Genomic DNA, 13,780 nt, shown 5'->3' on the forward strand with positions numbered 1-13,780 from the left:
AGGTATTTGCCTTCAACCAGTGAGCACTGGGAACGCATCTATTCAACCTTACTTGCCAAGCTTGCTTACACGCCGCCTACTATTCGAGGCTGCTAGGTATTGACCTAGTATCTCACGGCTACCTGTACCTAACGCGAGATCGCCCTGCCCAACGGAGTATCGAGAATCAGTTCGATCGACTGCCACCACGGCATTCTCTTGGATATATCCCTCTTCCCCAGGCCGAAAAAAACTGTCTTCACGACATCGATGCCAATTGGCACCAGCATATTCCAATGAGGAAACCATTAATGCGAATCCCCTATACTGACATTCTCCCGTCGCCAACAATCATCCCTGCCTCGGCCCATTCTCTCCAAGGTGCCCTCGCCGCCCTCCACAACTTCTTCGCAGCGCCTCCACCTAACCAGCTGCCTCACTCTACCGTCGTTCTCACAGGTGCCGGACTGTCGGTAGCATCTGGGCTGGCCGACTACCGAGGCCCCAATGGCACGTATCGAGTGAACAAGACGTATCGTCCCATCTACTACAACGAGTTTGTACAGAATCACGAGGCTCGCAAGAGGTATTGGGCTAGGAGTTTTCTTGGATGGTCTAGTCTTCTCAAGGCAAAGCCCAATTCCGGGCACTATGCAATCAGAGATTTGGGGCAGCTGGGCTTAATAAGTGCTGTCATTACGCAGAATGTTGATTCCTTCCACCCTATAGCCCATCCCCAAATCCCTTCGCTCGAGCTCCATGGCTATCTAAGGTCAACCAAATGCACTACCTGCCACACTGAATATTCACGCGAGGAATTCCAGCATCACCTTGCCCGGCTGAACCCTCGCTGGGCAGCTCTTCTGGAAGAGGCGCTGGCATCGGGAGCTCTCGACACAGAGGATCCTGAGGAAAAGAGGTTCAGAGGGTTAAAAGTCAACCCCGATGGCGATGTTGACTTTCCCGATGCACCTTATACCACATTTAGGTACCCTCCCTGCCCTCGATGCTTGGCCGACCCACCTATCAAGGCAGAGGGCTACAGACATACAGTTAGAGCCGACAGTGACGGTGCGTTCATCCTTCCAAGCTCAGCTGGTGTGTTGAAGCCGAATGTTGTCATGTTTGGCGAGAACATTCCCACCCACGTCCGAACTGCGGCCGAGGATGCCGTCGATAACGCCGGCAAGCTTCTTGTCCTCGGGACATCGCTTGCCACCTATTCGGCATGGAGATTGGCTAAAAGAGCCAAAGAGAGGGGCATGCCCATCGCCATCGTCAACATGGGTGGCGTAAGGGGGGAGGACCAATTCTTCGAAGATGTAGATCCTAAGCAGGCCGGCGAACGAGCCGTCAGGGTTGAGGTGTCGACAGACGATCTTCTCCCAACTCTGGTATCTCAGCTTCGCCAGAGGCTCGCATCTACGCTGCCTCATGATACCGCACTGCCCAACGATCTGCGAGAAAACTCGTCCATCTTCAAAGATATGCTCTCTTAGACATTTGTAGATAATAATTGCGCTGTCATAAACCATGATTCAGAAGAAGTTTCCGAAACTGGCCGTCTTCGTCTTCACAGGAGCTTCGGGTTGGACCTGCTGGGCGCTACTTTCGGGTTGGCTCGTCATCTTCGCCTGAGATTCCGTCTGCTTCTGCTTGGGTTGCTTCTCGGGGTTCCGGGATGCTTCGTCGCGCTCAATGGCTTGCAGCACTTGAATCATATATCAGCCACCTGACTGTAATACACAGATAGAGCCGTTCCCGGGATTACTCACCCTCTTCCCATTCTGTTTCTTTCTGAGCATCTCCAGTTCCCAAAAGCTTTTCTACATCTACGTCCTCTCCATTCTGTATGCGCTGGACCACTTCTCGAAGCTGGGCAATTCTCAGTGCCGACTGTCGCATGTACCGCTCCGTCTGATTCCGCAGCGCAATCATCTGAATTGACATGGATCCGATGAACAGGAACATGACGATGAAATACGTGGCCGGGTTCCATTCCTTCTTCGTCTTTGCCTTCAGCTTGTTGCGGTTCGCCTTGCGCATCGGCTTGGGTATAAGCGACCTCCAAAAAGATCCTTCCACGATGGTGTATGGCGCTGTGCTGGAAAATCGCAGTCCTAGGCTTGCACGTGCAACGTTGTTTGCAGCAATGGCCGCCATGCTTTGCCTTCCGGCGTGCAGCAAAAGCCGTTGAGCCATCATTGTCGAATTTGTTCCTGGTTTTTTCTGCGGATTTTGACGCTCAGGCTACTTCCATGCAGTTGGTTGAAGGTTTTCTAGAACCCGGCAAATCGTAATCGGATCTCCGAAATGGCGCTTGTCCGGCGCAGTTGCCCTAGACAACTCCCGATATTTACCCGTGACAGCTCTAACCCAGCATCCTTGCTCTTCTAGCACATTGAAGATTGATTACCACATTAGGCTCGTGCACTCATTTGTATAATCAGCTTCACGCCGCAAGGCAGAATCTATTTTGGATTGGTTTTTGGGACATTGAGATGATATGATTAACACCTCCGGGCGGAAAGAACTCTCTAGATGGCTTCATTACAGGCAAAGGTCGACGCCGTCAAGGCAGCCGTTTCGTCAACAACGAGCTGCACGCCCGCCGCCGTAGTAACGCTCAAAGAACTTTTGCTGCCAGAACCCGAATCACAACCGCCGAAACCAAAGTCACGATCCACAAAGGCCGGAACCGCGACGAAAACAAAAAGCAGCGCCGGGTCAGATGGCGAGAATCTGAGCTCACGGGAAAGGGCTGCTTTGGCAACACACATCATCAATGTCACCCTCAAGACGCTGTCAGAGGCCGCGAAGCCTCTACCTTCCTCTACCCAGTCGAAACAAAACGGCGATCTTCGAGAAGATGCGGGCAGACAGTCATCGCGAAGATCCTCATCCTCACCGCTATCTCCTGCGCAGCCCAGAGCACTCAATCGACTTGCTACGTCCGCCAACGTCGAAGCGAACCAGACGAAATCACAAGCGCCCGCCCAATCGACCGGATGCCTTGCCACGGTAGAGTGTGCGCGCATTGCCTTCTCTGCGCTTCGAGCTATCAAGGGCCCAACAAAACCGGACGAAGCAGACTTTCAGCTGGAGACGGGCATGTCAGCGCTGACAGGGAAGCTACTGGCTTTGGGGATGCATGACCAAGCTTTGAAAGAGTTGAGAGTGCTGAAGCGAAGGTTGGACAGCATAATCAATGGGGCACAATCAAGCAGCGCGAAGTCGGGATCTGAAATCACAACCACCACATCAGCAATTGCCGATTTGTTGAATTTCAATGGCTCCATCACGAAGAACAGCCTTGCCACCATCACGGGCTACCAGATGCAGGTTCTAAAGCTAATTGCGGCGACAAAGAAGCCTTCTCACATAGAAGTCATCCTACCCTATCTCGCCGATTCGTATACTTCGTCTCCGTTCAATCTACTGTCTACTCTGGCTAAGGAGGGGGCAAAGGAGGCCGCAAAGGCAGCACGCCAAATGGCATCCCTATCCCAAGTTCTCCTTTCGCTTGCGCCCAGCATCTCCAGCCAGGAGGACGCAGTCGCTACCGAGCCACGACTTAGCCCATCTCCCGATGTTGCTTTCGAACTACAATCTCTAGCTTTCCGCATCCAACTCAAGTGGTGGAAACTGGCTGGTCACAAAGGAAATATCGATAATGATGTAGTCTCTCCTTTCTCTCGCTGTTTACGAGCTTTTACCCGTCGCCAAAAACTAGACAAAGGCTCCGTCTACCAAACAGCCTCCGAATCATACGACACCATAATGCAGCTTATTCATGCCCAAAAATATCGTCCAGCAACATCATTCGACTCTCCTCTAGCATCGATACATCAGATTTTAGGATCCGCAGCTCAGGCTGAACGCCGATATACCGAAGCGCACCGATGGTTTCAGGAATTGAAGAGCTCACTAACCCCGGGGCAGGAGTCCTCAGTTCTCAGATGCTCCGTCTCAGCGCGCCTCCTTGCCGTAGCCTTAAAGAAGGCCGATATGGATCATACTATTGAGCTTCTGCTCTGTGAGGTCATCGACGGCCTAGATGGCAGCCTCAGTGGAACAATTGCAGAGTTGAATGAACTTCTGGAGAGCTTGTCGCTTGCAAGGCGTTCCGTCGTTGGCCTCCTAATGACATGCTTAGGGCCGAATGCAGGAGAAAGCACCGTTCCAAGCGACCTGGTAAACCATCTTAAAACGTTCGTTCTCAAATATCCACGATTTGTTCGCCGATGGACAGGACTTCCACCAAACAAAGATGCGTCGTCTAAGCAAGTTCTTCAGTTTGATCAGCGACGACAGCTAGTTGCACAATCCATAGGACAGACCCTCGATGCTACCTTGATGGTCATCAAATGCGACATCCAGTCAGATGCGAGTGGGTGGCAAGCTATCGATGATGTTCTTCAACATTGTGTCTCACTACTCGACTGCATGAATGCGTCGACCTTATCCACCGCCAAGATAGACAACCTTGGCACCTATGCCGTCAAGATTTCAAGCCTTTACTTCTCCATCTTTTCGCAACTTCGGAAGAAATCTAGTCGATCTAAAGAAGAGAATAAGCATTTCCTGCGGGCCTTGCATCGATCAATTGACGTGGTTAAGGACTGTAACGAAGAAGAGAAGGAGAAGGCGCAGCTATCGACAAAGATTGAGATGTTTGCTGATTTGTGCAAAACTTCTGGCAGGACTGAGGATGCCGTGCAAACAATGCGATACATCTGTTCTAGTATGGCTGAGAATGGCGTTTTGGCCGATGTTGCCGCTGCCCTCGATACACAGTCTCCAAGCCTTGCATGGAGCATGAACGATAGAGTATCTCTCATGTCACGCACTCTGCGGTCCATGTCCAAGATTGACAGTTCGTGGAACGAGTGGACTTTTCCTCTCCCAGAGGCCGAGCGTGCTGCGGTTTTGGAGCATATGATGCGTGTTGGTCTTACTAGCTCTTCTGCTTCATCACAGCCTCTTGGTCTTTATGATGCCGGAGTGGCTGCTTTACTCCGCATATACACACTAGAAAAGCATCCGGTGCGTCGGCTCCGCGTGTTGTTGCATCTTTGCTACCAGAATCTTGGAGAGGAGGAGCAGCTTGCCAAAATCCTTTCTCTGGCCGAGGAAACATGGGAGTATATGCAAACCGAAGGCAACGGGGAGGATGATTCGTTAGCCCACTTCATTCCCCATATGCAGGCTTATTGCACCTCCATCGGTGCTTTGATACGCGTTGATAGATCAATGTCGACGCTAATCAACGAGGCAATCGATTCCTGGAAGTCCATGATTGGGACTTGTGAGACGCAAGACGAGCTATTTACCATAATAGACGACCCTCAAGGCCTCCTCGATCATCTGCATTCGTTGCACCAGCTTGCGGGCCTTAAAGGAGAGACACGTCTCCAGCTTGCCATTTCGGAGCTCAACATCACCTTGTCAAGAGTATTCGTTGGATCTACAGAAGCCAGTGGTGATGGACTAGTCCTCAGCCATAGCCAGCTGGCAGCGCAATACGTAAACATTGGACTTTTCCCTCAAGCTCTAAAGACCATAGTACAGACTCAAGAGCTTCTCAGCCGCTATGATGGGCTATCGCGCCAAGTTCTTGCCGAGTTTTACCTCTCCCAGGCAGAGTATCACACCGGTATTGGCGACATGGACACTGCGTAAGTATATCTTTTGAATACCATGCATATATTAAAACGAACGGAAAAGCTAACAGTTTGCAGATTCGATTGCCTATCCAAAGCTAGTAAGATTTGCAATAGTCCGTATTCCTCTTGGGCTCGAAGCAAGTCTCACGCCTCGATGGTCATATCTCTCACCTCATTGTTGCAATCCATTGTTACTCTCCAAGCTGGAGATATTCAAGAGGCCCTTTCGCTTGTGAAAACGAGCGTCCGCATGCTTACTCACAACTGGACCAAGCTGGAAGCAGCACTGGAGGCCGACCAAAAGAGCGTCGATATGAGCCTTTCAGACATTAATAACAGCAGTACAGATTTAATGTCGTCAAAGGGAAAGGTGGCTGGTCCTCGGTTCTGGACTCTGGCCAGTCCACTTATTCGAAGCCTTTTACACATCTCTTCAGTCTACGCCCATATCGGCATGTTTCAGGAAACAGTCTATTATGCCGAGTCCGCTTGGAAGATTGCAGAGAGCACTCAATCCTCGCTCTACAAAGCACAAGTGGCTATCTGGACTGGATCTGTTTACCTCAAGGCCGGAAAGCTTCCCAAGGCACTCACCACTTTTCAGGAAGCAGAAGAGCAGCTACCCCGTGATACCTGTTCAGCTCGTGTTCGCTTTGCTCGTCAACTCGGAGAATTTTATTGGGAAATCGGAGAAGACGAGAAAGCTGCCGAGTTTTTGAAGATGGCTGAGGAGACTGCCCGTCTCCTCAGCACAGCCGAGGATGAATACGACAGCGATACCGCCGAGGAACCTGCCGCTGAAGCCAGGACTATGAGATCTACCAGATCAACAAAGACAAAGGCACCAGCTGCCCCTAAACCCTCTAAGCGCGTCACAGCCAAGTCCAAAGCGGCAACTGCAGCAGATATCGTACAGCTACCAAAAGACATATATTATGCCAGCCTCCACGCCGCCATCATCTTGTCACGCACTTTGGGGCTCATTTACCAGAAGGATTGGTCGTCGGCTCTGCAAGCCCTAGAGCAGCTCAAGGATTTGCCTAAACTTGTTGGCGTGCTATCTCAGGAACAGGTCATGATGGCAGAATCATTAATTGGTCACAGTATGGAGCAGATGATTTCTGATCCTGTCTTCTCGGTTATGCAAGACTCGACCATTTCATTCCCTGCCGTGTCCACCATGGGCCTACATGCTGCTGGAGGGCTCCAAAAGAATTCCAGCGATTCCGATTCCGATTCTCCTGCCTTCGCTGATGCGTTGAAAAAAGCACAAGAGCTTTTAATTGAAGCTCACGCCTCTGCGCTGTCAAGCTCTGACAGCAGCATGGTTCGTCGTATCTCTGCTCTGCTTCAGAGCACCGTCATCTTTTTATCGGCGACATTGGCCTCGAAATCACTTTCAGAATCGGGGCTAGGCACAGTTGCTGTTGACATTGCTCGAAATGTGACTTGGCAACGAGAGCAGCAGACACTGGCCGGGTTAAATAACGATACGATCCCTGTCCGTGTTGCAACTCCTGTCCACAAGCCACCGACGATGGAAGCAATGGCCGACATGACCAACTTCCAGGAGAACTATGTTGACTTGATCCCGAAGAAATGGAGCGTTATTTCGATTTCTTTGAGCGATAATCGCCATGATCTTTGTATCACCAAATTCCAGGCGGGCCAGGGCCCGTTCATCTTGCGCTTGCCTTTGGAGAGGGCCAACTCTCGAGATGCTGATTCCGAGGTCTTCAATTTTGAACATGGCCGCGAGGAGCTGTTGGAGCTCATCAAGCTGGCCAACGAAAGCAGTCACTCCGCACGAGACTTTACTGCCAAAGGAGAGCGTGGTGCCTGGTGGGCCGAGCGACAGGCCCTGGATTCTCGACTGAAGAAACTCTTGGTCACCATCGAGACCACATGGCTGGGAGGATTCAAGGGCATGTTTTCCCAACATCGTAAGAATGCGGAGCTGTTGGCTCGCTTTCAGAGGGATTTCCACCAAATGCTTGACAGGATGCTGCCGTCTCGAAACAAGGCCCGCGGCAAGAAGACGGCAGTCAAAACTGAGACTGTCACTCTGGATCCCAGGATACTCGACCTATTCATCGGGTTGGGCGATCCGACTGAGCCTGACGTCGACTTTGATGAGGCGTTGAATGATTTACTTTACTTTGTTGTGGATATTCTGCAATTCCATGGCGAGCGGAACGCTTATGATGAAATTGACTTTGACGGGATGGTTCTGGAGACGTACGATGCTCTGCGTGGATATCACAACGCCGCCAATTCTACTGAAAGGGAGGAGGGTGCGCATACTGTGCTCGTTCTCGACAAACTCCTCCATGCTTTCCCCTGGGAGTCGATGCCCTGCATGGATGGCCTTTCCGTATCACGCGTACCGTCTTTAGCATGCCTTCGTCAGCTTATTCGAGAGGCTGGCAGGAATCCAGCAAGAAAGTCGCATGGCCACTTTGTCTCAGCAAAGGCCGGCATGTACATCCTCAACCCTTCATCCGACTTGACCAATACGCAAACCTTCTTCCAGCCAGCTTTTTCGGGCCTTTCATCGTGGAGCGGCATCATCAACAAGGCACCAAAGGAGTCGGAATTCGAAAGGGCTCTCGCCACGTCTGAGATTATGGTGTACTTTGGCCACGGCAGCGGTGCTCAGTACATCCGCGGCAAGACGATCCGCCGCTTGGAAAAGTGCAGGCCGACGACGTTTCTCATGGGCTGTAGCTCTGCGGCCCTGACTGATGCGGGCGAGTTTGAGAGCTATGGCCCTGTTTGGAACTATATGATGGCTGGGTGTCCGGCGGTCGTGGGCACGCTTTGGGATGTGACTGATCGCGACATTGACCGCTTTGCCGGCAAGACTTTTGAAGAATGGGGGCTCTTTGCGAGGGGCACGTTTGATGGGGCGACGAACAAGGGCAAAGGCAAGGCTAGGAGCTTTGCAGAGGAGATTGAGGAAGTGAGTCGCCATGAGCGCGGTGATGGCCTCCGCAATGCATCACTTGCCGAGGCGGTGGCGACGGCGAGAAATGCGTGTCGCTTCAAGTATCTCAATGGTGCGGCAGTTGTTTTGTATGGAATTCCGGTCTATATTAAGAAGGATTAATGGTTTTTGGGGTGAATTATGGCACGGAAAACTATTGGGGGAGGAAATAGGGTTGGACGGACAACAGGGTAATGTTATAAAAGGGAAGCGGATTGATATGACCTTGAATGATGGATATGAGACCACAGCGTTTGGATAATGAAATTGGCCTTACTTAGATTACGTCCATTTTCGGTTTGTCTGTTTATTTGTTTTGTTTTGTTTTTTAGGCATAGCGGAGGGCGTATATGAATTTGGAGATGAAGTTAGAAAATGATATGACGTTATGACATTCTAGTTGAAGAGGAGTTGATAATTATAAAAGATATACAATTGGAGGCCACATCAAACTCATCATACGATACCAATTTCAGAGGGGCCCTAAAATCCTTTCCCATCGAGAAATGAACAAAGTGTAAACACCAATCAATCAATCAAATAGCACATATCGAACCGTTGAATACCAAAAGAAAAAAGATTGAAAGGCCGTTTCGTTTCAATTGTTTGTTCCCTTCCGTCCCGTCCTCCCAAGGCAAAAAAGCCCCCTGTCCATCTCCATGAAATATATCAACGACAAGCGATGAAAAATAAAAAGGAATAAAAGTAAAAAACCAAAATATGCTAGAGGCAAGGCCAATCATCAATGCTCCTCCCGCCCTCCCAAAAGACCAAAAAGTCGTGTTCCCTGGGTATATATATGGATATACATATGTCCGATTTGAGCCAAAAAAGAAAAAATATCCAATATCCATCCTTCCCAAGCGCCATTTTCCTTTCCAGAAATGCTCACACATATTTTTCATAATCCGACGTTGTGACCAATTTGACACAGACAGCAGTCATTTCCTGGCTGCCGTCTTAAAAAGAGCAAGATAAAATATACGAGTAATGAAGAACACGCCCAAAGGGCGCCTTGATATATCCTTCTCCCACAACAGTGTGCCTCACACGAACTCTCATCCAATAGTTTCCACGGTATGTCATTACATGCCACCCTGATGGTCAGCCATAAGCATTCCTCCATTGCTGCCAAACAAGTTCGCAAAGGGATCGACACTTCCGAATCCCATGTCCTGACCCTCCATGGATAAGAACCACCCAGGAGACGCGTCTTGACCAAGGTACGGGTTCAGAGCATTGCTACCCATCTGATCTTGGGTGTGAGAATCGTCGCCGCTCATGTTCTCAGGCTTCATGCCTTGCTGACCGTGGATCTGAGAATTGGACTGGGGGTTGCTTCCAGACATGCTTCCCCAGCCGCTAGATCCGTTCATCAGAACATTCCCGGCGTCCATGGAGAAGTCTCCATAGGAGATTTGTTTGTCTAGCGAGTTCATCATGCTGTTCGACGGTTCCATATTCATAGAGAGCAGATCTGTGGAGAAGAAATTCTGCAGTGGCACACTCTGGGGGAATTGTGCAGCGTTAGCGGGGCCAAGTGGCATCATAGGGTATGTTGAGTTTTGTGGTTGCGAGACAGTCAGGGAGTTGAAACCAGATGGGTTGGTTGTCTGCGCTCCAAGCGAGTTGGGGAATCTCGGCGGTTGTCCAGATTGTTGCTGTTGCTGCTGCTGCTGCTGCATGGCCAGTCTCATCTGGTCATGGAGGTGTTGCCCGCTCATAGCTGCCGCATGTTGCTCGTTTGTCTTCTGCGACTCCGCAATGCCCGTATTCGGCAGGGTTGGCTTCTTCAGGGGCCCCTTCCGTTTGGATGGTCCAGGTCGCTGCCCATCTTTGTCGTTCAGCATCGGTCCAACAGCCGTGAAGAATTCTTCAATCGATTGCAGCTCTGGCTTCTGTTCCAAAGCACCATCCTCTCCCCGCTCCTTCTTCCTATATACAGCGGGATCCATGTAGTCCGTGTCCGAAACTCCGTGAGGGTAACGGTTGAACCAGTCAGAATATTGCAATATCGGGGATGAAGCGGTACTGCCGTTGTTGGGGCCCCCTGTGCGGGCTGCATCGAGGGCATTGCGAAACTGGATGCGAATGTTTTCCACCATCCAGTGGAACATGCCCCAATACTTCATCATGTTACGCAGGAATCTCACATTTACGCTAGAATTAGCCTCTGCGGTCGCTTTCATCGCCGGGTTCCCAGAAAAGATGCCAGTGATATGGATAGTGGCCGAGGAGAAGGCGCAGTACCCAGCAAAAGGGGTCGAGATGCTACACTGCACCTCTTCGGCGTCTCTTATCAGGTCTGATATCTTATTAGCCGCCGCAAAAGTATTGACGCTGGCTCGTGGGATGAAGTCCTCCGGTGCCTCCTCGCCGACACGATCTTGGGAGAAGGAAACGGCGGCTTGGTGAAGAAAGAGCAAGTTTTGCTGAATGGCCATGTGGAGGTACAGGAGATGCTTTGCTGTGCTCTCTGCTCGGTGAATCTCCAGAGCCTCGCGAGTACACTGCAGGCTTTCGGGAAGTGTACGCAGTAGCTCCTCAGTGTCCCGCACCAGTTTAGCATACTCGGAGTCTTTATTCCACATCGGATATGGATCCTGTTCTCTGCCACCCTGGTTCAAGTACGTAACGACACGGCCCCAAATGGACACGCATCGAATAGTATAGGCAGACGGCCCCATGTTGTCACGAGGGTTATCGACCTCGCCTTGTTCGGACATGTTAGACTCGGGGACGCTGCCATCTAGGAATTCTGTCTGAGCGGGCATATCAAACTGGAAATATTTCTCGGCAACGGGAAGAGGGATTTTGATGGTTTCTTCTTTGATGAAGACTGGGCGGTCTGTGCCGGACGAGTTGAATCGATCCATCATGAAGCAAGCCCACATGACACGGCGACGAATTTCGCGGTCAATGAAGCTCAGCTTGACCTTCTTACTCCGCGACTGCGGGTCGTACTCCAAGTCTTTGTGAAGATGAAGAGCAAAGGCCATGCGAATGGCCTGCCCACCCAGGGCCCAGGCGCGGCCGCCGTGACATGTTCCGAATTCGTGCATTCCCAATATGAGAAGACAAGTCAATATCGTTATGTTAGGCCAGTCGTATCGTTTGGTGCAAATATCTCTGGCATGAGAGGCCCACTCCTCTCCACGCATGAACTGCTTGGTAGTCGAGTTGAACTTTGGGCTCGACGTGAAGCGCGCTGCGATGGCACACACGGAAAGGACCAGCACAGGCGGAAGCGTATCATTCCTATAGCTCGCGTTAGCTGTTTGGATCTTGTATGGATGAATGAATGAAAGGGTTTCACTAGGAAGGAAAGGCGACGTGCTTCATTCCCCCGTGGAAAACGTGTCGTACTTTAATTTGCGAATGTAGCTTGGTTTGTGGAGAAGATGATATGATTGACCATAAACGTTATCAAAAAAGACTTCGGTGAGGTGTTCCTGGACATCTTTAGGGGGGAGGGCTTCTCTTCCTTCGCGTAGCAGTTCGTTCTCTGCAGCTTCGCGAGACTCGGGCGAGCCGGCCGCATGATCTTCCGGTAGCTTCGGCCTGGGGGCCTTGGCCCAAGCCTCAAGATCTCGGCCAAATGCCTCGTCGGCGTTACGTTTCTTGGTAGATACCTTATTTGACGACATTGTGCCGGTGCCGGGGATGGCGGGTTTTACCACGGCGCGGGGGACCGTCGATATTGTCTCCTGGTCAGCCTTTGGTAATATCTTGATGATGCGCTCTTCCATGCGCTTGAGTCGCTTGTCGAGCATGGCCATGTAATCGGTGCGCGGTGCAGCTTTTCGGGTGGTGACTTTGTAAACGCATGGTATGCGTGACCTCATACAGTGCTTGCAGGCTGGCTTCTCGCCGGAGCAGCGTATCTTCTTCCGACGGCAGGCAATGCAGGCGAGCGGTAGGCGTTTCCGGTCCTTGCCAGCCTTGGTCTTGAGCTCGCTCCAGGCCGGAGGTGCAGAGGACGAGTCGTCCTTTGACTTGCCTCCCAAGTCTGTACCATCACCGCGATTTTGATTCAAGAGGCCGAAGTCGTCATTTCCGTCATCGGTGATGGAGTTGGACGCCGGAGTCGATTTCCTCGCCATCGAACCGTTGGAGAGCTCTACGCTCGGCATCTGCTGGTCGTGTATCGGTACGAATGGCTGCCTCGCAATGCTGTTGACGGCATTCATGTTGTGTGGCGGCACTGAGGTCATGGCGCCGGGCTGATGCTGTGAGAAAGGGTCGGCCTGGTGGTTATTGATGCCGGGTTGATCAGGCATGTGGAGATCGGGTATGGCAGAGAAGGGAAAATTAAAATCACCAAAGTGAGGATTGGCGCCCATGATGTCGTCGGGAGGCACCTCGCGCTGCCCGCTGCCAGAAGGTTCTCGTTGCGCGTAAAGCTGGGACGGATCGAAGTTGTGGCGATTTGTGTTGCGGAATTGGCGATTCATGCCGGCCCGGCCGTCCGACATGGTTTGGTATCCGGTCTACAGACCAAAGAGACTAAGTGACTCTCTCTAATTGGGAACGGGGGGGAACAGCAGATGGGAAGGCCAATTGCTGGGCATTTCACGGGTCTAAAATCCTGGATACAACGGCAGTGCCGTCTCTGTATCTGTCAAAGACGGTGCCGGCGCAGCAGGGGCGCACACGGCTGGAAATACTGGGCTGCCGGAAGCTCAAAGCTGATTGATTCTCCAGCAGCCAGACTATGGAGATGGCGATGCAGCGGCAATGGTTCGTCCGGCCAGGGGGATTCTGGCGTGGTTTATGCGAGCGGGCGAGTGGGAGATCCGTGATGGTGACGACGATGGAGTTGATGTGGGATGAAGATTGATTAACAAGCAGAGCAAAGGCAAAGGCAGAGCAGAGCAAAAACTAAGAGGGGATTCAAGAGAGAAGATTGGAACTGAGCTGTGCTGGCAGATGAAGCCAAGCCAGGAAGCAAGCACCAGCGGGTGGGACAAGGCAGGTGCATCGATGAAGAGAGCCACAAGGCGTGGGTCAGCAGGCACTCCGTACTTGCCGCGTATCGGTAAGGTCGCCCACAGGTACCGGTACGAACTCGAGTACTTGGCTCTTATGCTGACGCCGCCTAGCCAGGGCTTGCCAGGGCTACGACTGCTGCCCGCGCCGAGCGTGTTCG

At 51.6% G+C, this 13,780-nt stretch overlaps 4 protein-coding genes across 4 annotated transcripts; 2 read left to right on the plus strand and 2 right to left on the minus strand.

The window, feature by feature from the left end:
- Positions 1–275: 275 nt before the first annotated feature.
- Positions 276–1,478, plus strand: T069G_08126 (sir2 family domain-containing protein; the record flags this gene model as incomplete). Its single annotated transcript, XM_056175336.1, has 2 exons — positions 276–1,010; positions 1,089–1,478. The coding sequence occupies 2 exons, from the start codon at positions 276–278 to the stop codon at positions 1,476–1,478; spliced, it is 1,125 nt and encodes a 374-aa protein (XP_056026285.1).
- Positions 1,479–1,517: 39 nt separating this feature from the next.
- T069G_08127 (uncharacterized protein) lies at positions 1,518–2,184 on the minus strand (the record flags this gene model as incomplete). Its single annotated transcript, XM_056175337.1, has 2 exons — positions 1,518–1,690; positions 1,755–2,184. The coding sequence occupies 2 exons, from the start codon at positions 2,182–2,184 to the stop codon at positions 1,518–1,520; spliced, it is 603 nt and encodes a 200-aa protein (XP_056026286.1).
- A 336-nt stretch (positions 2,185–2,520) lies between these two features.
- T069G_08128 (peptidase family c50 domain-containing protein) lies at positions 2,521–8,754 on the plus strand (the record flags this gene model as incomplete). The annotated part of the gene is made up of 3 exons (XM_056175338.1): positions 2,521–5,657; positions 5,745–8,607; positions 8,659–8,754. 3 exons carry the CDS (start codon positions 2,521–2,523, stop codon positions 8,752–8,754), a joined length of 6,096 nt encoding a protein of 2,031 aa, XP_056026287.1.
- A 962-nt stretch (positions 8,755–9,716) lies between these two features.
- On the minus strand, positions 9,717–13,106 carry T069G_08129 (fungal specific transcription factor domain-containing protein; the record flags this gene model as incomplete). Its single annotated transcript, XM_056175339.1, has 3 exons — positions 9,717–11,141; positions 11,190–11,889; positions 11,998–13,106. 3 exons carry the CDS (start codon positions 13,104–13,106, stop codon positions 9,717–9,719), a joined length of 3,234 nt encoding a protein of 1,077 aa, XP_056026288.1.
- Between the last annotated feature and the right edge of the window lie 674 nt (positions 13,107–13,780).

The sequence above is a fragment of the Trichoderma breve genome, chromosome 5 (assembly GCF_028502605.1).
Source record: "Trichoderma breve strain T069 chromosome 5, whole genome shotgun sequence".
NCBI lineage: Eukaryota > Fungi > Ascomycota > Sordariomycetes > Hypocreales > Hypocreaceae > Trichoderma > Trichoderma breve.